General features: G+C 37.1%; 1 protein-coding gene across 1 annotated transcript in view; it reads left to right on the top strand.

The window, feature by feature from the left end:
* The window catches only part of MYO3A (myosin IIIA), a 240,824-nt gene that overhangs the window by 112,132 nt on the left and 103,378 nt on the right, over positions 1-25,314 (top strand). The window contains exons 11-19 of the mRNA XM_066279445.1: positions 4,157-4,256; positions 5,981-6,097; positions 7,072-7,176; positions 7,278-7,361; positions 11,393-11,595; positions 16,106-16,204; positions 16,296-16,410; positions 19,681-19,807; positions 24,353-24,563. Coding sequence (XP_066135542.1) covers positions 4,157-4,256; positions 5,981-6,097; positions 7,072-7,176; positions 7,278-7,361; positions 11,393-11,595; positions 16,106-16,204; positions 16,296-16,410; positions 19,681-19,807; positions 24,353-24,563 — 1,161 coding nt within the window. The remainder of the gene's footprint in view (positions 1-4,156; positions 4,257-5,980; positions 6,098-7,071; positions 7,177-7,277; positions 7,362-11,392; positions 11,596-16,105; positions 16,205-16,295; positions 16,411-19,680; positions 19,808-24,352; positions 24,564-25,314) is intronic.

Raw genomic sequence — 25,314 nt, 5'->3', positions numbered from 1 at the left:
AGAACAAGAAGGAAAATGTCATATTAATCAAGTTGTTTACTGAGTTTTGCCACAATGTTGGGCCCATCACAAACTTGCTGGCTTGAGTTCACATTTCTTAAAATTAAAGGAAATTGGACTGCTTCATATTTAACTGTTCTTGCTCTTATGTACTATAATCTTCTATATTGTTAATTGTGTGGCTTTTTTATGGTAGGCTACTTTGAAAGCTGAACAATATTGTTGATGGAACTATCATGCCACTTGAAAGAATATAAATGTGAGTCATTCAGTAATGCTGCTTTATCATGACAGCTGTAAGTCTCTCTCTCTCTCTCTCTCTCTCTCTCTCTCTCTCTTTCTCGGTACCATTTTCTCTATAACACTTAAAATCCAAGCAAGTGACAGCAACGCTGACCATGCTTTCCAGAGCAGACCTTGGCCAGTGGCCCTGTCTTGGAGTAACTGATGGTGCAGAAGTACAGTTATGAGAGTGATACAGATAGGCAATTTCAGTGACTGGGTGTGTCTCTGGTTAAACAGACCTCAGCCCTGACCTGCGTGAAGTTGGGAGTAAAGATGTGCTGGATAGCCATGTACCTGTTCATTGCATTCCTCCAGCACCTAACTAGGTTCCAGCTCTGTTGTCAAAAGGGAAGGATGGAGATTGCTCACTCTAGGAGATACTATTCTCTGTACACCAGCTGGTTGGTATTGCGATTCAAGCCATCAGTTGTATTTTACATCTTTGTAATCTTAATGCCAGGCATAGAAAGATGAATAACACTTTGTTTCTCTTACAGTTTCTCCCCATCTAGCAGGAACAATGAGCATGAGTATATATACCTAATTGAATGTGAAAGTATCTCTACTGTGGTATATTCTCTTTGCAATGGCTTTCAGAGAGGGTGATATCTGAGCCTCACTCTGCATGATAAGTAGAAATTTGCTAGACATAGGAGGAAAGTAATTCCAGGCAGAGATTACAGAATGGGTGAAGTCCAGAATCTTGAAAATGCTTGATATAGTGGGGAATGTTCCATATAGAGATGATGAGCAATGATGCTGGAAGGGTTGTTTGAGGCAAGATTGTAAAGATTCATTGATTTCATGCCAAGGAATTTTGAAGTCAAATTATAGAAAATGGGGAGCCATCTGAGGTTTAATCATCACAATATCAAACTCTTTTCAATGTTTTTGGAAACCAGTACCAAAACATCATGGAGTACGAATTTACAGGAGCAGAAGAATGAAAGTACCTGCCAATCAAATACTGACCCCAGTTCTTCACCACCAGCTCCGTCTCCTTCTTCAGGAACAGTCTTAAACTGTCAAATGGGCCCACTAAAACAGATGAAAAATTCAGGCTCTTCACTTCAATCAAGTGGATAATTGAGTTTCTTTTCCTAGTTTTTTGTGGGGGTTTTTTTTAATATTTGCTTCTTTGAAAATGGGATAAATAGGATTCTACATGTTGAGTTCAGCAAATGTAGACCAACTATCTACCAGTCCCGTAACAGAAATCATGGGGATAGAGGCCATTTATTCAGCAAACATTTATTGAGGACCTACTAAGTTCTAAATGGGAACCAAAGACACATAGTCTTGTACATCCTGGAGTTTACATTATAGTAAGGGATTCAAATACTAACTGAGTTATCCAAACAAATAGTGTACAACTGTAAACTTCTGTAAATACCATTAAAACTATGGAGAAATCTAAGAACTGCAAATAGGAATGAAACTACTCCTTATTATTAGACAGAAATCATACATCAGTTACTTGATTTGCAAATACACCCAGTGTGTGACTTCACTTTTTATCCTTTTAATAGTGTCTTTTGTAGAGAAGAATTTTTAGTTTAATGAAATTCAATTTATCATATTCTTTTCCAGGGTGCTTTGGTGTTGTATCTTCACACTCATCTCCAAACCCAACGTTAGCTAGATGTTTTCTTCTAAGAGTTTTATATTTTTGTATTTTATGTTTAGGTCTGTGATCCATTTTAAGTTAATTTTTGTGAAAGTTATAAGTTTTGTGTTGAGTTGTTTTTTGTTGTTTTTGCTTTATGTTTGTTTGTTTGTTTTGTTTCATTTTTGCATATGGATGTTTAGTTGTTCCGGCACTATGTTTTGAAGAGGTATCCCTATCGTGAGGAAGTTTATAGTCTAATAAAGGAAATAAGATCTATACACAAATGGCTTACTGAAATGGCTTAACTAAGACACTTGTCCTGAAGGACGTATGAATTATGCTGAGAGATTAAAAGGAAGTAGTATTTGAGGTGGACTATGAAAAATGGGGGAAAAAAAAGTTTATTACACAGGGCCAAGAAAGAGAAGACAAAACAAAGAACACATCGTACATGTTTTTTAAAAAATTACTCTGATTGCAGTGTTGAGAGGGTGTAAGAAGGCAAAGGTGGTAACAGGGAAACCCCTTAGGAGACTATTGAGATGAAATGTGGTAGATGAGACAGATGGTGGTGAGAAATGTTTGGTTCTAGATGGAGCTAACCAGGTATGTATGCAGACTGAGAGAGAGGTAGGAGAGGCAGAGCAGGGCCAAGGATCACTCTCAGGGTTTTTGTCTAAACGACAAGAGTGGAGTTGCCATTGACTGAGATGAAGATCCCGGGGCATAAGTGTGTGGTGGGCTGGGGTATTGAGCACGATCTGAAATATGTTAACTATGCCTGTTAGACTTCCAAGTGAAATGTCAAGTAAGCAGTTGGATGCTTAGGTCTGGAGCTCAGCAGACTTGCCAGGCATGAGTAGCATTTACAGCTATGATATCCGGATGTGGATGTGGATAGAAAAGAAATTAACTGCAAAGACGGGTGGAAGCTTGGGAGGCTCCAAAATGTGACAGAAAGATAAGGAGAAACCAGAAAAAAAAAGACACTCAGATGAAGATGTGAGAGAATTAAGAAAGAAAATCAAGAGGAGGGTACAGGAATCAAAGATGGATGTATTCAAGAAGGAGTCTGTATATGCTGCTGATAGGATAAGTAAAATGTGGATAAGAATTGACCACTGGGTTAGAAATGTGAAGGTCATTAATATGCTTAACAGAAACTGTGTCCAGGGAGTGGAGCAAGGACAGACTATTGACGTGGGTTTTCTTAATGGAGGGAGAGACATTAAAGACACTAAATTCAGAAATTCTTTTGAGGGTTTTTGCAGTAAAACAAGGAAATATAACAGTAGGTGGAAGAACCTGGAAGTCAAGGAAGGGTGCTTTTTGTTTGCTATAACATCTGAGAGAGATATAGGAGTAAGAGGAACCCACATGAGAAAAGTCCTTGATTAAGTGTGAGGAGACAGAGTCTGGTGCACAAAAACGGGACTAGCCCTGGACAGAGGCAGGGACAGAGTCAATAGGGACTTAATTCTAAGCAATGAGAAAGCAGTCAAGTTTACTGAGTGAGTGATATGATTCTTACTATTCCTCATAATCTACTTATATATATTTTCCCTTTTACTAATAGACAAATTCAAATGCTTAAAAGTATGTCCAAAAATAAACACTGAGAATATAGTTTTGCTCAAAATAAAGTGGATAATTTTATTTTCAGAAAAGTTGAAACTAACTTGTGTTTATCTTAGCAACTTGTTCAGCCTTCATGCCAAATCAAGATTCTTATGCTGTTCATGGAAGTTACTGAAATGTTTCCTTTGAAAATAAAGTTCCTAATGTCTGAAATCATTTTTCCACATACATTTAACCTTTTGAAAATCTACAGTGTGCTTGATTTTTTTTATACTCCTCTTAAATTTTGCTGAATAATAATTTTTAAAACTACCATTCCTTGACTATGAGTGGCCTATATTGGAAATCTAATTGATTCAAATCTCTCTGACTCACTACTTTGTAGCAGATTAAATTACACAATAGGAGTTTTGAGAAGACATTAAAACTAATTGTATGTAGGATAGTTCTTGATAGAAATAATGAACTCTTGATCATCCACGAAGTAAGTTTGACATGTTACATTTTTCTAAAGGAGGAGAAAAACAAACATCAACTATATTAGGCTATTTTCTGGTAAATTGTTATCACTGAATTTAGTAAATCAGCTTCATAGAAGTTTGAATCTCATATGAATCTAAAACTTACTTCCACTCTGATAAGTTCTCAAATCAGAAAGGGTTTTCTTTTTGTGTTGCTCTGCAGACATGAACGTATTCATACCAAGAAGAGTAACTTCAGCAGACCTTTAATTTCCAGCCTGAAGGATGTAGATGATTTAGCAACCCTAGAAGTTTTGGATGAGGTAAGGAAGCCACTTAAATTGAACATAAACATTCCATATATATATATGTGGAATGTTTTAAAATAGATATATAATTTTTTTAATTATATATATATATATATATTTTTTTTTTTTTTGTAGAACTGACATGAGCAGCAGGTTGTTTGAATATCTGTTTCATGCTTTGTCTCTTGGCTTCCTGATTCTCTCTCCTATCTTCAGCTTTAATACAGGTAATGCAAATTTCTAGGTAGTTCCAGCCTGGTGTCAGTTTTTTTTCTTTTTGATATTCAGATTGCAAATCTGTGAGTTTCCACTAGCATGCATTGTTAGTGGTCACAGCCTCTTCTCCTACTCATTTCTTTCTAGAAGTTTCAAAGGGATCATTTACTGAAATAAAAAAAAAATTGTCTCCCGTACCCACCATGTGGTATCCTCCGCTTACTCCTCTCCTGGGCCACTCTCAGTGGCTGTACCTGCCGGCCTCCTGGGTGCCTCAAGAGCCTATTACTTATGGTCAGTGGCCCCCTCATGGGATCTCAGAGCCCCTGTTCCCACAGAGCTAACCTTTTAGGGCATTTAATTCTGCTTGAAACTTCTTACTGATCCCAGTGACCTCAGAAATAGTTGGAACATCTCTGTGTACATACAAATCCAAACCAGTAAATTATAAGTTCAGCATTCTTTTCCCTCACTCTCCTTTATTCCGGATAATTCGGTCATTAGAGAAATGAACAGTTCCTTTTCAGTAAAAGGTTGGGATCTCTGTCTTGCATGGTCAACAGATTTTTGTTTCTTAAATACTTCTGACACATGCCTGATCATTTTGTTCAGAAATGAAGACATTTTCTGAAAAGAAGTAGTCATTTGGTAAATTTAGGGTGGTGTAAACAACTCAAGTACTTCCTCAAAATAATCTTTCTTTGAACATCACACATCTTCTAATCTGACAATGTTTATATGTCAGAGACTGCCAAAACCTTTATAAATCCTTATGTAGCAAATATTCCAATGATATGACTTCCTAGGTTTGTGGATATGAAGAAGGCCTTGCTATTGTGTCGCTGACCTACACCTTATATGGTGGGTTTGGTTGTTCCTATTGGCTGTGTTTTCTTTTTGCCTCTTTTTTGACCTAAGAAATTTTGTTCTTCCTTTGTTAAAATTGATTCCATGTATTCATGACTTATCAAATATGAAAGTCACTTTTCTGAACTTTTCATTCTGCCTCATAAAGCCAAATGACTAAGTAAAGGGCTAGAACATTCCACAGAGCCACTGAGTAGCCACAATTTTGAATAATATCAGGTTCACTGCATCTTCCCTTTTCTTTTCTATTGTTCTTTCTCTTCATCTTCTGCATTTACTTGTTTCCTTGAAAGCACTGAATATATAATACCTCTGTAATATCACATTTGTCCTTTGGAAAACACGGGTAACAGTGACATCCCTCTATGGCTTACCATTCAAGTACTAACCAGACCTGACTCTGCTTAACTTCCAAGATCAGATGAGATCAAGGTGGTGTGGCTGTAGACACTCTATGGCTTTCAAAACCAAAAAAAATGTCTGTCAAGTGAAAGGGTAGTTGCTGACCAAACGTTACGTCTTCCAATCAATACATCTGTTTCTTTCTAAAGCCATAGTCCAGGTTCCAGATTTTTATTTATTATTGTTTATTTTTTTAATTGTAATTGACAATAAATGATTTTTGAGAACAAGATATTATTTTTATTTTATTATAGAGTACAGTCTCTGAGCAACTTGAGAAGTGCTACTCCCGAGATCAGATTTACATCTATGTGGGAGACATACTCATTGCGCTCAACCCCTTCCAGAGTCTGGGTCTCTATTCCACAGAGGTATGTGGCATGCCTTGCATTGTCTTACATGATGCTAATAATTATACTGTTTAGATATTTAAATTAATTTAAATCATGCCGAAGAAAGTTTTATTCAGTACCTTGAATAAATAGTTGAATAATTATTGTCAAAACATAGAGATAGGTTGATACTCAGTATCATCCTCTGAACCAAGTGTCAGAGAATTAAACTAGGCTGCTTTTAATTGGATACATTCTGTTCTAGCTACTCCAGAGTAGTTTTTAATACAGTACCTAAGCATTATTTTTTATATGTGAAAAACACAATTCTGTCATCCTCTACCACCTTAAAATTGACAAGAATAACTGTAAATTTATGAACTTTGCCTTAAGTTTCAGATGATTTGGGCTTTAGAGCAAATTCTACTATTGATTAACTATATGCTTTTGGATGAATCAAGTGAGAGAATGTTTGTAAAGTGATGTGGAAGGACAAAAAGTGGTGATCCTACATCAGATATTGTTGTATCCAAGGAATAGTCAACAAAATGATACCTGAGTGTCTTTCTTATAAAGTGTCTCTTAGATAGTTAAAGAAATAATAGCATTTTCAAGCCTTAAGTTTGGTTTTGGAAGTGGTATGCACTTCCAAAAGAGTCCTCTTTTGAATACTGCTGCCGGAGAGATGGTATACCATATTGTCATCATATTGCTGGGCTGTTTGTGTCAGGCTATTTTATTGTACATAATTGTGCATGAATTGTGCAGATTTAGATATAGATATAGATATAGATATAGATATAGATATAGATATAGATATAGATATAGATATAGATATAGATATAGATATGCGTGTGTGGTGTGTGTTACATGTATGTAATGTTTTGGTGGTATGAAATTTTATTTTTATTTCTGTTTTGCTTTAAAAGATTGGAGCTCTACCTATAAATAATCTAAGGTTTAAACAAAAACAAAAACTCTACAAAATGTGTTTGTATTTTTTTAATCCTTAGCATTCCAAACTATACATTGGAGCAAAGAGAACTGCCAATCCCCCTCACATTTTTGCAATGGCTGACTTAGGCTACCAGTCTATGTTAACATATAATTCAGATCAGGTAAGGAATTCTCACATTCTTGAAACTTTCCTCTTAGCGTCTGTGTGCCAGCTGAACTTTGTGAGGGTCAAGTCTGACACTTTCCTTTTCTCACTGTGCAGTGCATTGTTATTTCTGGAGAAAGTGGTGCTGGCAAGACTGAGAGTGCTCACCTTTTAGTTCAGCAGCTGACAGTGCTTGGGAAGGTACAGTCTATTTTTTCTCTGTCCTAATAGAAATGTTTGTTACATTTCAGAGCCAGATAGAACTGATTAAATTAATATCCAGTAATTTCTACATTTAATAATCACAAAAATTATATAACATGCTCATTATCCTTTGTAAGTTTATAATGTAAAAAACATATGCTCTGTTTTGAGGATATTTGAACTTTTCTCATTATTAGTCAGCAAAGCTTTATAAATATGATATTTCTCTCTTTTTAGTCCCAACACATTCACTGAATGTTTTCTTTACTTTTCCCCCTTTTATTAGCAGGAGGTTGAAGAGGACTCACTATTACAAAAATTAATTGTATTTAAATACTATATATATATATACCAGCAATGATCATTTGGAAATTGAAATTTGAGAGTAATTTACAGTAGCACCAAAAAACATGAAGTATTTAAATCTAACTCTTATAAAACATGTACAATAGTTATATGCTGAAAAATAGAAAAAGTTAATAAAAAGAAGACCTAAATAAATGGAGAGATATACCATGTTCATGGACTAAAACACTCACTATTATTAACATGTCAGTTCTCCACATATTAATCTGTAGATTCAATTCAATTACAATAAAAATCACAATTGGATTTTTTTTGTAGGAATTGACAAGATGAATCAAAAATTTATATGGAAAGGCAAAGGATCTATAATAACTTTGTAAAAGAACCAAATTGCAGAATTAATATTACCTGATTTGGAGACTTATGATGAAGCTACAATAGCTATTAAATACAATATAAAAAACATAATCTATAAAGGGAAAAATTGGATTTCACTGAAATTAAGAATTTTTTTTTCTGAAAGACATTGTTTTAAAAGTGAAACCACAGCTACAGATTCAGAGAAACTTTGTGCATGTCACATATATAATAAAAGATTGGACCCTTAAGATACATATTTAAAAACTCAAAACTCAATAATGAGAAATCAAATAATTTTTTAAATAAACAAAAGAACACTGATACAAGCAATGAATGAATCTTATTAAATGAGATTTGGATAGATTTCAAATGCCTTATGCCAGGTCAGAGAAGCCATGCTCAGAAGAGTACATACTGTATGGTTTAATTTACATGTCATTCTTGCAAATTTAAAATTATAGGGACAGGCCCTGGCTGGTGAGCTCAGCAGTAGAGCATCAGTTCAGAGTGTGGAAGTCCTAGATTTGATTTCTGGTCAGGGCACACAGGAGAAGCGCCCATCTGCTTCTCCAACTTTCCCCCTCTCCTTCCTCTTTATCTCTCTCTTCCCTTCCTGCAACCAAGGCTCCATTGGAGCAAAGTTGGTCCTGGCACTGAGGATGGCTCCATGTCCTCCACCTCAGGCACTAGAATGGCTCTGGCCAAAACAGAACAATTCTCCAGATGGGCAGAGCATCGCCCCCTGGTGGGCATGCCAGGTGGATCCCGGTTGGGCACATGCAGGAGTCTGTCTGACTGCCTCCCTGCTTCTAACTTCAGAAAAATACAAAAAATAATTATAGAGACAGAAACAGATCAATGATTATCATGAGCCAGAGATGGAGAGAGGTGTTTACTACAAAGGGTAATGATACAATTTGGGGGGGAGGGATGGAATTGTTTTATGTGTGTATTGCACTGGGGCTTATATGATTGTGTATGTAAAACTTTCAAAACTTTACACTATACAGGATAAATCTTTATGTAAATTATATCTAATTTTGAAAAAGGGAAGTTGATGATAGAGACATGGTTTGATTTTCTAGCTAGAGTCCTTAAAATGAGATAGGTCAAGAATTATTGTTCTGGACCCGGGTTCAATTCCTGGCCAGGGCACACAGGAGAAGCGCCCATTTGCTTCTCCACCCCTCCGCCGTGCTTTCCTCTCTGTCTCTCTCTTCCCCTCCCGCAGCCAAGGCTCCACTGGAGCAAAGATGGCCCGGGCGCTGGGGATGGCTCTGTGGCCTCTGCCTCAGGCGCTAGAGTGGCTCTGGTCGCAACATGGCGACGCCCAGGATGGGCAGAGCATCGCCCCTTGGTGGGCAGAGCATCGCCCCTGGTGGGCGTGCCGGGTGGATCCCGTTCGGGTGCATGCGGGAGTCTGTCTGACTGTCTCTCCCTGTTTCCAGCTTCAGAAAAATGAAAAAAAAAAAAAAAAAAAAAAAAAAGAATTATTGTTCTTATTAAGCTAATAGCTTTAAAACATCATTGTACACAACTTACCTCTGTGAAAATTTTTATTATGAGCTACATAGTTACACTTTGAGTCATGTTAAAATTTTTGCCGTCACTGTGATTACAGGAATCTTGTGTTATAGAGTACTATGATTATAAGGCGAGAGCCTTTCTGTTAATGGGTGAGGCCTCATAGTGTCAAAACAACAGCTTAATAAATTCTAATCCTTTGTTTTCAACATAATGAGTTGAAAAAAGTCCATGTTTCTATTTAAAATCAACTTGTCTTAATATTTTCAATCATATGTATTGATATGAAATAGAACTATACATTGCTCAGCGGAATACTATGAGCTCTATTAATCAGACTTGTGATGCCAAAGGACTGGAAGAGGGAGAAGAGACCAGGAAGAGAATGCTACCTCAGGGCTGTAATCTCAGTCTCGTCCCCATTCCCTCCTTCATCACTCCCCCTCTCTTTGCAGCTAGAATCAGTATCATTCTAAAAGGTTTTAAATACAGTGAAATAAGATGTAATTTTAGAAGGAGAAGGATGGCGAGGCACAGTATACTGTCCTGACACAGAAGAGTTGAACATCTGAATTAATTCACTCAAACCTTTTGTAATAAAAGGGATTTTACCATTCTTTCTTGATTTGTGGGCCAAAGGAGGTTCTTATTATTAATGGAATGTTGTTTTGTAGATGTCATCAAACTAGTTTATATAATCTCTTTATCTTGTTTTTGGTCTAAAAATATGATTTAATACCAATTGAAGATGGTCACACACACACACACACACACACACACACACACACAAGTTTATACCCTGTCTTTTACTTATCTCCTTGATAAAGATTTACCAGATACAAGTAAGGAATGTTTGGTGGATTGAGTTTACATTTGTAATATGCAGTTCTCAAAACCTTACTTAACAGGGCACTAATATTTAATGTAAGTAGATGAAGATGTTTTCTCACCTTGTTCATGAGTGCAGGGCCAGCCCCAGATATTTATTTATTTATTTATTTATTTATTTATTTATTTATTTATTTACAGAGACAGAGAAAGGGACAGATAGGGACAGATAAACCAGAAGGGAGAGAGATGAGAAGCATCAATTCTTCATTGGGGCTTCTTAGTTGTTCATTGATTGCTTTCTAGTATGTGCCTATACACTGCACATGGTCTACTTGATCCAGAATTTCTACCAATATGTAAACTGATGCCTCCTCAAAATTCTCAGAGCTCAAAGGAGAGGATGCTTTTCTAAAAGAAGATTTCTACTTGGTGGAATTTCAAGTAAAGTGATTAAGGCAAAAAAAGAGTTGCACTTGTTTGAGGGGAGGAGAATGTGAGATAGGGTAGGACAAAACAGAGGGACAGGCAAGTGGGCCTTGACTGGGCTTCCACTCCCCCATCTGAACTTCTAAGCTATTCTCAGTTTTCACAATTACTCCCTTTCTTCTGCTTTTGAATTTACAAATTATCTTAAATTCTTTAGTTTCAGGTTTAGCAGCTTCCATGGAAGCAGGGGAAATGGTTCTGGATCTGGGGAACATTTGGATGGGGACCGAAGCAGGTAAAGGAGGAATAACACAATAAAAAGTGGACCTCAGTCTGCATAGATTGTGTTGGTGAAGCAGGCACTGAATGGAACTATATTTGAATAGAGAGCTCAGAACATCTCTTAGCCCTTCTAAGGAAGCAAGAAGGTGACTCCATACATGAGAGGGAGCAGCGGGCCAGGCTGTCAGGCCTGGCAATGCACCAAGAATGTGCTCATGTACGTTTATGTCTACAGAAAGTGCTTATCAAAGAACAAACACTCTATACAAAATTTAAATATAATTTGGCATTTTCTCTAGGCTAATAACATAACCCTTCAAGAGAAGATTTTACAAGTGAACAATTTGGTAGAAGCCTTTGGCAATGCCTGCACCATTATAAATGACAATTCCAGCCGATTTGGAAAATATTTAGAAATGAAATTCACCTCTTCTGGAGCAGTAGTGGAAGCACAGATTTATGAATATCTTCTGGAAAAATCCCGTGTTATCCACCAAGCCCTGTGAGTTCACATCAAATATCTCCTGTTTTCTGGGAAACAAGCAAGATATGTGTCATAAGCAACATACGTGTCACAAGGGACAGGTGCCCCAAGTGGTATATGTTATGGGTGACATAAGAAACATACCTGTCATTGGTGGCATGCATGTCATTCAGTAGCCCATGTGTTCCTTTTGGCAGTTTGCAGAATGACAGAATTTCTTTTCTGGCCTAATAATTCTAAAACATCTTTATTATTATGAGGAAACTATGGTCACAGCATCAGATTTCTACCCTGAGGGTTATATATATATTTTTTTTAAGTGTGGCAAGTTAAAGATTCTTTTATTTTTTATGTTGGTTTTATGATAAGCATATGTACATTATTGTAGTAATATGTCATATGTTTAATTCAGGGGAACATGAGCTCTTGTGTTATGTACTAGCACATTATTTAATATAAGTGCCTTCAAATTTGCTATCACTGTACCATGAGTAAATAGTGAATATAGGTTGCCTGGCATCCAGCTCCTGAGCTCAGCCCTCAGTGTGGAAAATTACAGTCCTCAGTGCAAAACATGTAAGGAGAGAATATTAGAGAAATGCGGTTTTAATTGTAGCTCTATGACATGTAGGTCCACTTTGGGCAAGACATTTAAATTTTAAAGACCGTTCTAGGAGCTTTAGTTTTGGAACCTACAGTGTGCATAAAACAGTTAACCTCTCTGCACTTCAGTTTTTCATCTTTACAATGGAAATAGCAATAGACCTACCAGTCGATAAGATAATGCCTGTCAAGTGTCTGCACGATGAATAGCACATACATAGTAAGAATTCCTCAGTCTAAGCCATTATTACAGTAGTAGTGTTGAGAGTTGCATGAAGATTAAAATAGCATCTAGCACAGACATGGAACATTGAAGATGTTCAGTGAACAGCAGCTACTATTTTTTTTTCTTTTAATAATTTTATTTTTTTAATGGTGTGACATCAATAAATCAGGATACATATATTCAAAGATAACAAGTCCAGGTTATCTTGTCGTTCAATTATGTTGCATACCCACCACCCAAAGTCAGATTGTCCTCTGTGACCTTCTATCTTGTTTTCTTTGTGCCCCTCCCCACCCCCTTTCCCTCTCCCATTCCCCCCTCCCCCCCCCGTAACCACCACACTCTTATCAATGTCTCTTAGTTTCACTATTATGTCCCACCTACGTATGGAATAATACAGTTCCTGTTTTTTTCTGATTTACTTATTTCGCTTCGTATCATGTTATCAAGATCCCACCATTCTGCTGTAAATGTTCCGATGTCATCATTTCTTATGGCTGAGTAGTATTCCATAGTGTATATGTGCCACATCTTCTTTATCCAGTCATCTATTGATGGGCTTTTTGGTTGTTTCCATGTCCTGGCCACTGTGAACAATGCTGCAATAAACATGGGGCTGCATGTGTCTTTACGTATCAATGTTTTTGGGATATATACCCAGTAGAGGGATTGCTGGGTCATAAGGTAGTTCTATTTGCAGTTTTTTGAGGAACCACCATACTTTCTTCCATAATGGTTGTACTACTTTACATTCCCACCAACAGTGTATGAGGGTTCCTTTTTCTCCACAGCCTCTCCAACATTCAGCTACTATTCTTGACGTGTGTCCTGTGCCACCCATACCTAGAGGGACCTCAGGCTCCTAGACTGATGTCGAGACCTGACTGGTTCTCAGAACAACTTGCCCTGCTCTCATAACCGTGTAAGACTCCACTTCAGGCATTAGGCGAAGGTCTACCTAAGGGGTTCAATTATTGAGATTTTTGTGGTGCCACCATGTTGCACAATACCAAAGAGCACCAGCCACAGTGGGCTCAATGGAACACCATTCATATACATAGAATAGATTGTGGACAGAAAAATCTGGAGCTTACGCAATGATACCCTGGGTTTATAACCATACATATAATCTCATGCAATATATCATAGGATATATTCTAGGAAATCATGTGAGTAGGATTATATTTTAGGAATGCTGTGAATTAAAAAAGCTTTTTTCCCCAGCTGTCCTAAAGAACTATTTTAGACTTATAACATTGTTTATTGAGGAAAAGCACTCTACGTTCCAAATTTACATTCAGGTTGAAATACTACTCAGTTATAATTTGAGCACAGCTGTTTTATCATTTTTCCATTTTTCTATTTTTTTAACATATTTTTTAACTTAAGTTTAACCCTTTCACAGGTGGGATAAGCCACACTCTTGTGAGGATTTTGCCACAGTTGTGAGAGTGTCCGAGGCCTTTGCTGCATAGGTGGTTCCCAGGATCTAGGGCAGATGCACACACGTGAGACAGCCTAGGGACCTTCCTGCACACGGGTGAGCGGGCTCTGAAGAACGTCGCAACATACCCAGTTAGGTCTGTGGTAGAGAGAGTTAATGCCATGGGAACTTGCTGAGACCCTGGCTGTCCCCATGCCATTCTGACCTGGGAAGCACTCGTCATATGAAGAGATGTGGGATGCTATGGTCCTCTGTTTACTTAGGTACACCTTTGATGTAGTTAGGGCAAAACATGAAGTGGATAATTTTTGGCGGTATCTTTTATTCCTGTTTCTTTAACACTCCAAATGTTCATCAACTAAAGGTCAGTAATTTTTTATAGTGTCTCCAGGTCCTGTCAAATTACAGTTCACAGTAAACAACATGATAATTAAAGAGAAAACCACCCATTTTATGTGTCTACATTAATGAATCACTTCTATAATTGTACACTGTGTCATTTAAGTGTTAAAGGTGTGGCACACTGCACAGTCATGTGATTTCATCAGAACAAAGCAAACTGAATTATATGCTGACCCAGTCTTAGAGTTCTGCTATTTTGTGGGGAGAAAGGACAAGAACTGAAAGGACAAGAACTGAAAAATGGGAGAAATGTACCAACCATGCTTGTGTACAGTGCCGGTGTTCAATGACATGTTCCTGGTGACTACTCCAAGTTGTGCTGGAGGTGGAGAGTGTGACTACAACCATTCTAAGGGACATGCCGATCCTCACTTCACATCTGAGCCAGCAACGTCCCCATCTCTGCAAAGCTCACTTGCCTTTGCTTCTATCCCTGGATTCCAATTCACACGTCCCTGAATTTTTCTTCTGTCACTTAGATTCGCCCATCCATGCCCAAAATGTGGGTTGTCCTTGGAGTGTTTCTCTTTTCTCGCCTTGATATCTCTCCTTCTCCACACACACACACATGCACACACGCACGCACACACGCACACATACACTGTTGGTTACGTCTCTCTTGGAGACCCTGACTAATACAGTGGCGGAGAAGGGTGCTTGTGCAGCAACAGTTTAGCATCTTCTGGCCCAGTCCTTCTGGTAACTTGCAAAACTTTTAAGACAGCAAAGCCTTAGGCTTTGAGGGTAAGCATTAATGTAGCCCTTGTAAGAGGGGCTCTTCTCTGCCCAACCCTAGTCTCAGAGCCTGGTGATAATGGGGTGGCAAGCCAAGTGAAGATTTAGGACCACCTCAAACAAGAGGAAGATGTCATGCGAGGATGAGAAGGGCAATGCCACAAGACAGATGCAAACCCCAGTCTCCAAATGGCCATCATGGTCTTCGGAACAGAAGGAAAGCAGGACCAAAGAGGGACAGTGCAAACCCGGAAGCCAGTAAAGCAGAAAGATTGCCTCTGTTTCTGAAGAGGTCTTGCCTGACCTCGGAGAGAAAGTGCAGTCCCTTCCAGGAGCCCTCCAGAGCAAAAGGACGACAAGGAAAAGAGGAGAAGGGGGACCCCGAGGCCTCAGCAGTTCTGTGGTAGACATCCCAGAGCCAGAGACTCAGCATGTCGTCATCCATATTCCTTTCATCGTATTAGTCCAGAATCTGGGAAATGCTGTTTATGAATAGAACCACAGAGCCGTGAAACTTGAGACTCATAAGAGGCAGATTCCTCATACACTTGGGAAAACTGAGCCCCACAAAGTCAGTGTGACCATGTGGTTAAAGATCTGGGCTTCAAAGTCAAAGAGCCCTGTTTGAATCCAGTTTGCCATCAGCTCTGACCTGAGAGGAGATTAGTAGCTGCTCTAAGCCTCAGTTGCCTTGTATGTAAAATGAGAGAAGGGCATGAATCATAACTGGAGGCTTACAGCAAGTAAACAAGATAATGCAGTGCATATGATCATCTGGCATGCTGACTATATATTATTAATTTGTTTCGTTTCTGTCTGCTGCACTGGCAAGTAAACTGTTTGCTCTTGCTGCACCCCGGTGCCTACAGGAGTGCCTTGTATTCACTTGCAAACAGGCCTGGAGTGATTCCTGTAAAATGTTTAACAGTGTCTGGAATTCAATGACAGTGGTTGTTACACATAATAACAACAGTGACAACCACAGAAAGCCAAACTCCAGTATCCTGGAAGGCCTTCATTGCTACTCACAATTGTTCTGATCATTATATTGCCAAGTAATTTTAACAATTAATAAATAATTTTATAACCGCCTTCCTGAAACTATCTTATTTTTTCAGTGGAGAAAAAAATTTTCATATTTTTTACTACATCTATGCTGGTTTAGCTGAAAAGAGGAAATTAGCCCATTACAAACTGCCTGAAAACAAGCCTCCCAGGTAATCCAGCAGGTTATGCTTTTCATAAATAATACTTTCATTTTCCACTTAATTTTAGATTTTTACCCATCCTTCCATATTTTCCTTTCAGATACCTACAAAATGACCACCTCAGAAAAGTACAGGACATGACGAATAATAGTTTCTATAAATCTCAATATGAATTAATTGAGCAATGTTTCAAAGTCATAGGTTTCACAATGGAGGTGAGTATGAAAGACATCTGAAGCACTTTAGGAAGCAATATCTCTCCATCACCAGTAATTGCCAGAGTAGCATTTATCAAGTGATTAATATATGCCAAGCATTGTGCTAAGTGCTTTACATGGGTCATCTTTTAATTAATCAAATAATGCTATGAAATGACTAGAATTTTAATGTTTACTTTATAGATAAAGGAACAGTGGCATTGAGGTATAATTGAATTTGATTTTGTTCTTAATCTTTTATATGTACCTCCTGCATATATAAATTTTTAAATAAATGCATAAATGTAATCATATGACATATCTTTTCTAGTGCAGACTTTTTTATAACAACTTTATTAATATAATTCATATACCATACAAGTCAGCCATTTAAAAGCACATCTTAAATGACTTTTAGTATATTCACATCCATGACCATCATCATTTTTAGGACTTTTTTGTGTCCTAAATTTTTCACCCCAAAAAGAGACATGCTAGAAGCGCTTCCTCCTCATTGCCATCCACCTCTGCCCTGCATCACTAGAGAGGGCTTGATTGATTCTGGACATTTCACACAGATAGAGTGGTGCCACGTGTTGTCCTTTATGACTGGCTTTTCTCTCATTTTCTCTCATGTTTTAACACTTTTATCCATGTTGTAGCATGTATCATTGCTTTATTTCTTTTTACTGTTGAATAATATTCTATATATTTCATGAATATATCTCGTGTTATTTATCCATTCATCAGTTCATGGACATTTAGGTTGTTACCATTTTTAGACATGATAAGTAGCACCGCGATGAACATTTGTGTATAATTTTTGCGTGGACATAAGCTTTCATTTCTCTTTGGTATCTACCTAAGAATGGAACTACTGGGTCATAGAATAACATTATGTTACTCATCTGAGGAGCTGTGCAGCCAGAATGGCTGTACAATTTTACATTCCACCGGCAGTGTATGAAGGTTCCAACTTCCCCATCTCCTCCCCCGCACTTCTTATGTCTTTTTGATCATAGCCATCCTTGTGGGTATGCAGTGGGACTTCATTATGGTTTTGATTCACAGTTCCCTAATGGTTTATGATACTGAACTTCTTTCCATGTACTTATTGGTCCTTTATAATCTTCTTTGAAGAAAGGTGTATGAATACAGGAGAATTTGCCTGACCAGTAGCAACCTTTGCTGGAGAGTTGGGAGAAAAATGATGGGGACTGGTTGGGAGTTGGACAACTGAGAGGTTACTGAATTTGCAAACTCACTGTGGATAGCTCGTGTAAAGAGTAGAGTGGTGTATACCCTTTTGTATGCCATGAGGTGGTAGATATCATATCATGATGAGAACTGTGCTTTTGTTTGAGGATATATATTCTATTTAGTTTATTATTTTAAAAATATAACCGAATAGTGTTATTTTCTACCTTTTATTACAAAAGTACACTATTTCAGTTAGATTGTGACTTATGGTATGCTCAGGTCGGAAAATGTTCCTTTTTACTTTCTGAGCAAGTTATGCATGTGAAAAAGTCATCAGGAAGAAAGGTGCTTTGTCTTAACAGCATTATGCTCCATGTCTCAAACAAAGTCACTTAACAAAGAAATTCTTGGAATATTATACTTTATAAATAAGATAGTTTTTTGTGGGGGTGAGGGTTTCTATATTGCAAGAGAAAGAGAAAGAGAGAGAGAGAGATGACAAGAATGGAGAAAGATGAGAAGCATCAACTTGTAGTTGTGGCACTTTAGTTGTTCATTGATTGTTTCTCATATCTGCCTTGACCAGGGGGCTCTGGCTGAGCCAGTGACCCCTTGCTCAAGCCAGCAATATTAGGCTTCAAGCCAGCAACCTTTGGACTCAAGCCAGCAACCATGGGATTATGTCGATGATCCCACATTTAAGGCGGCAACCACATGCTCAAGCTGGTGATCCTGTGCTTACACTGGCAACCTCAGGGTTTCCTACCTGGTTGACACTCTATCTACTGAGCTACTACTGGTCAGGCAGATATATCCTATATTTTATAGGGAGCAACAAGATAATGTATTTATCCTACTTTTCCTGACCTCCTCATCACCATGATATTCATTGTCTACCATGCAAAGCATACTTATGCATTGATTACACAAACCTTGAGTCATTGCTGACCATGTGGAAGGCAGTGGGCTAGAGATTAAATAGGGTCTGTGGACCAGACACTCATCTTCAGGATCTTTAACTCCAGCAGCAGAACTGTAATTTTTTACATTAAAACAAAAAACTATAACAATGAAATACCATAACACACCTATTAGAATGGCCAAAAACCAAAAAACTGACACTAAATACTGGTGAGGATTTATTAAACAAATATATTTATATATTTATTTAATAGATATGTTATACGTGAAAAAGTAAATATTCCTAAAGAAATTTTCCATAGCCAGCTTTTGTCTTGACTTGAAATGTTGGAGTGAATATAATAATCATTTTTTTGTTAAGTGTAGGATTTGGGCTAAAATAAATGAAGTACAGCAAAATAAGAAATCATTAAAGGATTTTTTTCTCTTTCCTGTTCCTCACTGTACCACAAACAGAGTTGGAATGACACTTAGAATTACCACAGACTCCTTAACAAACTGGAGAGTGCTTCCAAGAAGAGTCATATATGTATTTATATATGTACATATACATATGTATGTATAAACACATATACATATATATGTGTTTCTGAATATATTGTGATATACCTTACTTAGGATTTTAGGTTAAAGAAGCAATTATTATAGACTAAACTGTAGTCCAAAGTTCTCCTGCCCATTCTTAAACCACACATATCCTTTTATTTTGGTGCTGGGATGTTTTGAGTTTTCTTCCTTAACTGTCCTTTATCCACATATACAACCTCCCTTTTAAGATGGCCTTGAGGAAAATGAACATATGTAAATGATCATATCACAGTCTGAGATTAAGTTTCACATGGTTAGATTTCTCTGTGGCCTAACAAATTAGCTATTTCTACTTGCTCTGAGGGGAGCTCCTCATTTCTATTTTTTATTTGTATTTACATTCATAAAATATTTTGAAGTACTCACTGAATAGCAGACACCATGCTCACCTCTAGGGGCATGAATGATTCAGGCTTCCTTGGATCCTTGCCTACTTGAGGCACAGGCTGACATTCTAGTCTGTAGGATGACCCCCTTGTTCTGGAGACTAAGGATTCTCCCCAGTCTGTCCCCACCCATAGTCACTTCGTTGCCATGCCACGGGTGGAGTCATGCTAACATTTGTGTGGTGTGTTTCAGCAACTTGGAAGTATATACAGTATACTTGCTGCCATCTTGAATGTTGGAAACATTGAATTTTACTCTGTGGCAACTGAACACCAAATTGACAAGAGCCACATTTCCAGTCTTGCTGCTCTGGAGAATTGTAAGTTCTATTATCTTCCATTCAAAGCTCAACTCTTGAAAAAGAATTTTCTAACAACATACTGTAAGTCTGATCAGTTAAGGATATTTTTAAGTCATTGTACTTCTATGGAATCCTTAGAAATAATATTCAGATTCAATTTGTGTGAAATGGAGTTTTTCAAGTCCACTATTTAAAACATCTTAATGCCCCTAAATTAACTGATTACTGTAGAAAACACATCTAAAGACTAGTCATTCATGACTGTTTTAGGAGCTATTTACATTTCAATGTAAAGACATGAAAATTTTAATTAAAAATTAGTTAACCAATCTAAGAAGAGTTAAAGTTGTTATCTTGTAGATTTATCATCTGTACCATTTTATAAGTAATAAAGACCTATATATTTTCATACTGCATAAATTTTTTAACACATTCATCCTGCATTGATTAATTTTGCAGTCGTTTTCTTCATAACAAAAGAATGTCTTGGTACTTGTTTCAAATCAGTTTTTCGCCTTGCAAAGTTTGATGTTTTAACTTCAATAATTTAAGGCTCCTCACTGATATCTTTCAGTGGCTTAGCTTTTTATTTTTATTTTGTTGCACTCTATCTTTTAAATTTTTGTTATCAGTATATGTTGTTATAAATTTCATTCATAACCTAGAGAATCATGATATAAACTTTTACTTATATATTTTTTCAGTTTATGCTTACTCATAAACAGAAGGAGACACTTTAGGGTAATTTCAGGGGACCAAATGCCCAATCACCCTGGTTCAGACCTGTCCCTAGATCCCTGTCATCTCTATCCCACTGTGTCTCAAGAACAGCTGGATAACACAGCAGAACAAATGTCTGAGGTTGGCATGTACCTAGAAACCTATTTTGATATTGCATATATAAAAAAAAAAACACCTAATTGGCACATAAGTAAGACATTAGGTTATCAGAAGTATAATAACCAGAAAACTCCAGTGATGATAGGATTAAATTTCACCATCTGTTCATGATCAGAAACAAACATAATGAGTTACAATAGAGGTATATTGTAGATAGGAATAGACTTAGAAACAATCGAACTAAAAAATGATTTTGATGATTAAGAGCCTATTTCTGTATAGCAAGAGGCAGTCGTATAGATCCTGAAAGGTTAAAAGTAATACAAATATAGTTAAAATTAATTAAAGTACTTTCTGGAATAACCATTCACGGGAAATAGAAATTTTACTAATTTTCACTAAAATTACTTATAATTAAAGTTACAAGGAATTATCTTTAAACCAAAACCATGTTTCCAGATGATTTTATAAGTACATTGCATCATAGGCACCGGTTCTATCCATTCTAGTTCATAAGCATTTATCAAATCCGACCACTTCTCTTTATCTCTGTCATCACCATTATCATCCAAGACAATATCATCTCTCACCCAGTGACCTCCCAACTGTTTATTTTACATCAGTTCTTGAACTTCTCTAATTTTCTAGTCCATTCTCCACAATTCATTCAGAAACCACTTACTGCATTGGTGGGCTCTTTCAGTCTCCCTCTCCCTGTCCCCGGACCTTCCTTCCTCCTCCGCTCCCCTTCTCATCACTCCTTCCCCTCCCTCTCCACCTCCCTCTATCTTCCCACTTAAATTTCTTGATTAGCTTCCTATTTCTCCTGGATAAAAAACACCAAGACTAGATCTTTGTTTTACAAAGTATTATATTTAGCAGTATAATTCCTGGCTTATAGTAAATGCTCACTGAATATATGTCAAGTGAATAAATAATATGGACTAAAGAAATACCAATCATGAGGGACACTGTTCAGGGACAGATCCAAGTAGAATCATCCAGTAATAATAGCATTACAGATCACTAATAATGTCGTAGGGACCACCAACGGGCTAACCATTTGAATCCTTGTTATATACCACGTATCAAAATGGATGTCAAATAGGTATCAATGTAAATGCAAAAAATCATAAAACTACAAGATAAAATACATGCATATAATCCTGAGACAGGAAAATATTTGAAGACCTTTATGTGCCAAACACTAAAAACAAATTACATTTTAAAGTGGATATTCGATAACATAAAAGTTAAAACTCATACTAAAAAATAAATGAAATTTCAGTGCAAGGGAAAATATTTGCTCTGTGTATCAAAATATTCTCTACGCTATAAGGAGCTCTTATAAATTGATTAGGAAAAGATGAACATATCAATGAAAAAACAGTTTACAAAATAGAACCTCAAATCACTAATAAAAACATGAAAAGAACAAAGAATTCAGCTTCACTAGGAATCAATTAAAAACAAATTGAAAGACATGTTTTACCCTATCAAATTGGCCATTGTAAAAAATAACAATATCTGGTGTTCTTTCAATTGTGTTAAAATTATTGGTTCTTTATTTGGCTGATAGGAGTAATTGGTTTAGCTAAAAAGTATACCTCAAAGGCTTGAATATTTTTATATACTTGAACCAATTGCTGTTAGGAAATATATGCTAAGAAAATAATACAAAACATTTATCCCAGCATTCTTTATAATTATGAGCACATGAAAGCAATCTAAACATCCAACAATTGAAAAATTATTGATATATCATTTTATGCCAGTAATTTAATGTGGCAACTTAAATTATAATTATAAGCAATATTCAACTAAATGGAAAATGCTTAAGATACTATATTAGATAAAGCATAAGATATGTGCAGTGTGCATAGGGATTTGTTCATAGTTTTTTTTATAGTCCAGCCCTCCAATGGTCTGAGGGACAGTGAACTGGCCCCCTGTGTAAAAAGTTTGGGACCCCTGACATAACGGAAAGGTAGTATGATAGAAGGTATATGAATGTCAAGAGAGGTGTATGTTATTTGGGTTTTATGTTGTAGTGGCAATAAAATGCCTGGAAGGAAAGAAATGGAAAATGTCAACTTTGAAGGTGAGATTTATGCTTTGAGCCTATATTACTTCTAAAATTTGAAAAAAAAGTTTTGTTCAAATAAGGCTCAACAATCTTTGCCACATTACTAAGGACTACCTTGTTTCAAATATTAAAAGTAAGTTCAGTATGTCCAACATATTTTGAACAACTGATTTTAAAACAGCCTACCTATCATATAATAATTTGAATTAAAATTGTTTATTTTACAAAAACTAGTTTTGTTCACTGAGGTCAAGTATTACTAAGTTTAAACTCCCCATGATAATAAATGCTTGTTCAGGCATCAAGTTTTAATAAAATTTAGTAATTGAAATATGTAACGGAAGGCCCTGGCTGGTTGGCTTCGTGGTAGAGTGTCATCCCAGTATATGGATGTCCCAGGTTCAATTCCCAGTCAGGGCACACAGGAGAGGTGACCATCTGTTTCTCCACCCCTCCCCATTCTCTCTCTCTCTCTCTCTCTCTCTCTGTTCTCCTCCTGCAGCTATGGCTCAATTTGGTTCAAGCAAATTGGCCTCAGGAGCTGAGGATGGCTCTGTGGCCTCTGCCTCAGTAGCTAAAAAATGGCTCAATTGCTGAGCAATGGAGCAACAACCCCAGATGGGCAGAGTATCGCCCCCTCGTGGGCTTGCTGGGTGGATCCCAGTCAGGGTGCATGTGAGAGTCTGTCTCTCTGCCTCCCCTCTTTTCACTAAAAATTTAAAAATAATAAATAAAAGAAATACGTAACTCAGGGGTCCCCAAACTACAGCCCGTGGGCCGCATGTTGCCCTCTGAGGCCATTTATCCGGTCTCCGCCACACTTCCGGAAGGGGCACCTCTTTCATTGGTGGTCAGTGAGAGGAGCACATTGACCATCTCACTAGCCAAAAGCAGGCCCATAGTTCCCATTGAAATATTGGTCAGTTTGTTGATTTAAATTTACTTGTTCTTTATTTTAAATATTGTATTTGTTCCCGTTTTGTTTTTTTACTTTAAAATAAGATATGTGCAGTGTACATAGGGATTTGTTCATAGTTTTTTTATAGTCTGGCCCTCCAACGGTCTGAGGGACAGTGAACTGGCCCCCTGTGTAAAAAGTTTGGGGACCCCATACTACTGAAAGGTAGTATGATAGAAGGTATATGAATGTCAAGAGAGGTGTATGTTATTTGGGTTTTATGTTGTAGAAGGTGCATAAAATGCATTTTTTTTAGTATAGCCTGAAGTCTGGGTAAGCTTCCAATTAATTTCTGCGTTTTGACAATTCTTATATAATGAATAGTTTCCAAATTATACCAAGTCCATTCAGTTCTTAAATTATTTAACATAATTCAGTGAAATTTTATTTGACATCTTACAAACAACCACTCACGTGTGCACACATTTCGCCCTGTCAGCCGGTTCGGTTTGGGCTATGCTATATTTTAAAGCAGCCCACACTTGACTGGCTGAGATAGAGAAAAATGATCAAGAAGAGAGAGACATAGGACTACTTTTACACAGTAACTTATTTTTCATTATAAAGTCATTGCAAATTTACTTCATGTCATTTGAAGATGAATTAAGGCACTTCCTTTCTCTGGGAAGTTTCTTCATTGCCATAATTTCTTCTAACTACACATCTGTTTATTTTTTAGCTGCTTCTTTGCTTTGCATTCAGGCAGATGAGCTGCAAGAAGCTCTCACCTCCCACTGTGTGGTCACTAGAGGAGAAACTATCATACGACCCAATACTGTAGAGAAAGCTGCCGATGTCAGAGACGCTGTGGCTAAAACCCTGTATGGCCGTCTCTTTAGCTGGATAGTCAACCGCATTAACAGCTTGTTGAAGCATGACACATCACCAAGGTAAACATTTTTATGAAAACATTTTTTTCCTCAATGTCACATGATGTTAAATCTATTTTGTAATTTACTGATTTATATTGGAGTCCCTTTGAAAATATTTCTAATTGGTTATCATTTAACTTGTCAAAGTTATATTTCAATAGATCTGCTTAATTTCCTAAAAGTACCCCTTCATTGTGCTAGCAACATGAATAAACATAATAGAGAATGAATTTTTAATGTGACATCTTGCTATCAATTTATTCTTTTAATTAGAAGATTACTGTGAAATGTACATCATTTTATACTTGTATAAAATGTCAATTCAGCAGTTTCTGGTTTTTGTTTTGAGGTTTTGAATTAAATCTTGAAGGCAAAGAAAACCTTTTTTATTTATTTTAATTTTCACTACAACCTGGGAAGGCAGATGTTATGACCACCATGACATCTGGTTCAGAAATGTTCTAAATAACTAGTAAATGGTAGTAGATTCAGGACATGAACAATGTTATGTAAGCATAGTCTCCACCCTGCCTGGTGCCACATCTTAGAAGTAAAGGTAATCTCAGCCACCGCTGACTGTGCTCTCTGTGTGCCACAGACTGTGCTTATATAGAAGTCCTTCATTTACATCTAAGGTTTTGTTCTGCTAGAAATTATACAATCTTTAGAAATTTGAAAATGGGCCCTGGCCAGTTGGCTCAGTGGTAGAGCGTCAACCTGGCGTATAGACGTTCCAGATTCGACTCCCAGTCAGAGCACCCTGGAGAAG

The sequence above is a fragment of the Saccopteryx bilineata genome, chromosome 5 (assembly GCF_036850765.1).
Source record: "Saccopteryx bilineata isolate mSacBil1 chromosome 5, mSacBil1_pri_phased_curated, whole genome shotgun sequence".
Classification (NCBI taxonomy): Eukaryota; Metazoa; Chordata; class Mammalia; order Chiroptera; family Emballonuridae; genus Saccopteryx; species Saccopteryx bilineata.
Note: the sequence above shows the minus strand (reverse complement) of the source record. Positions and strands in the feature narration are given on the sequence as shown.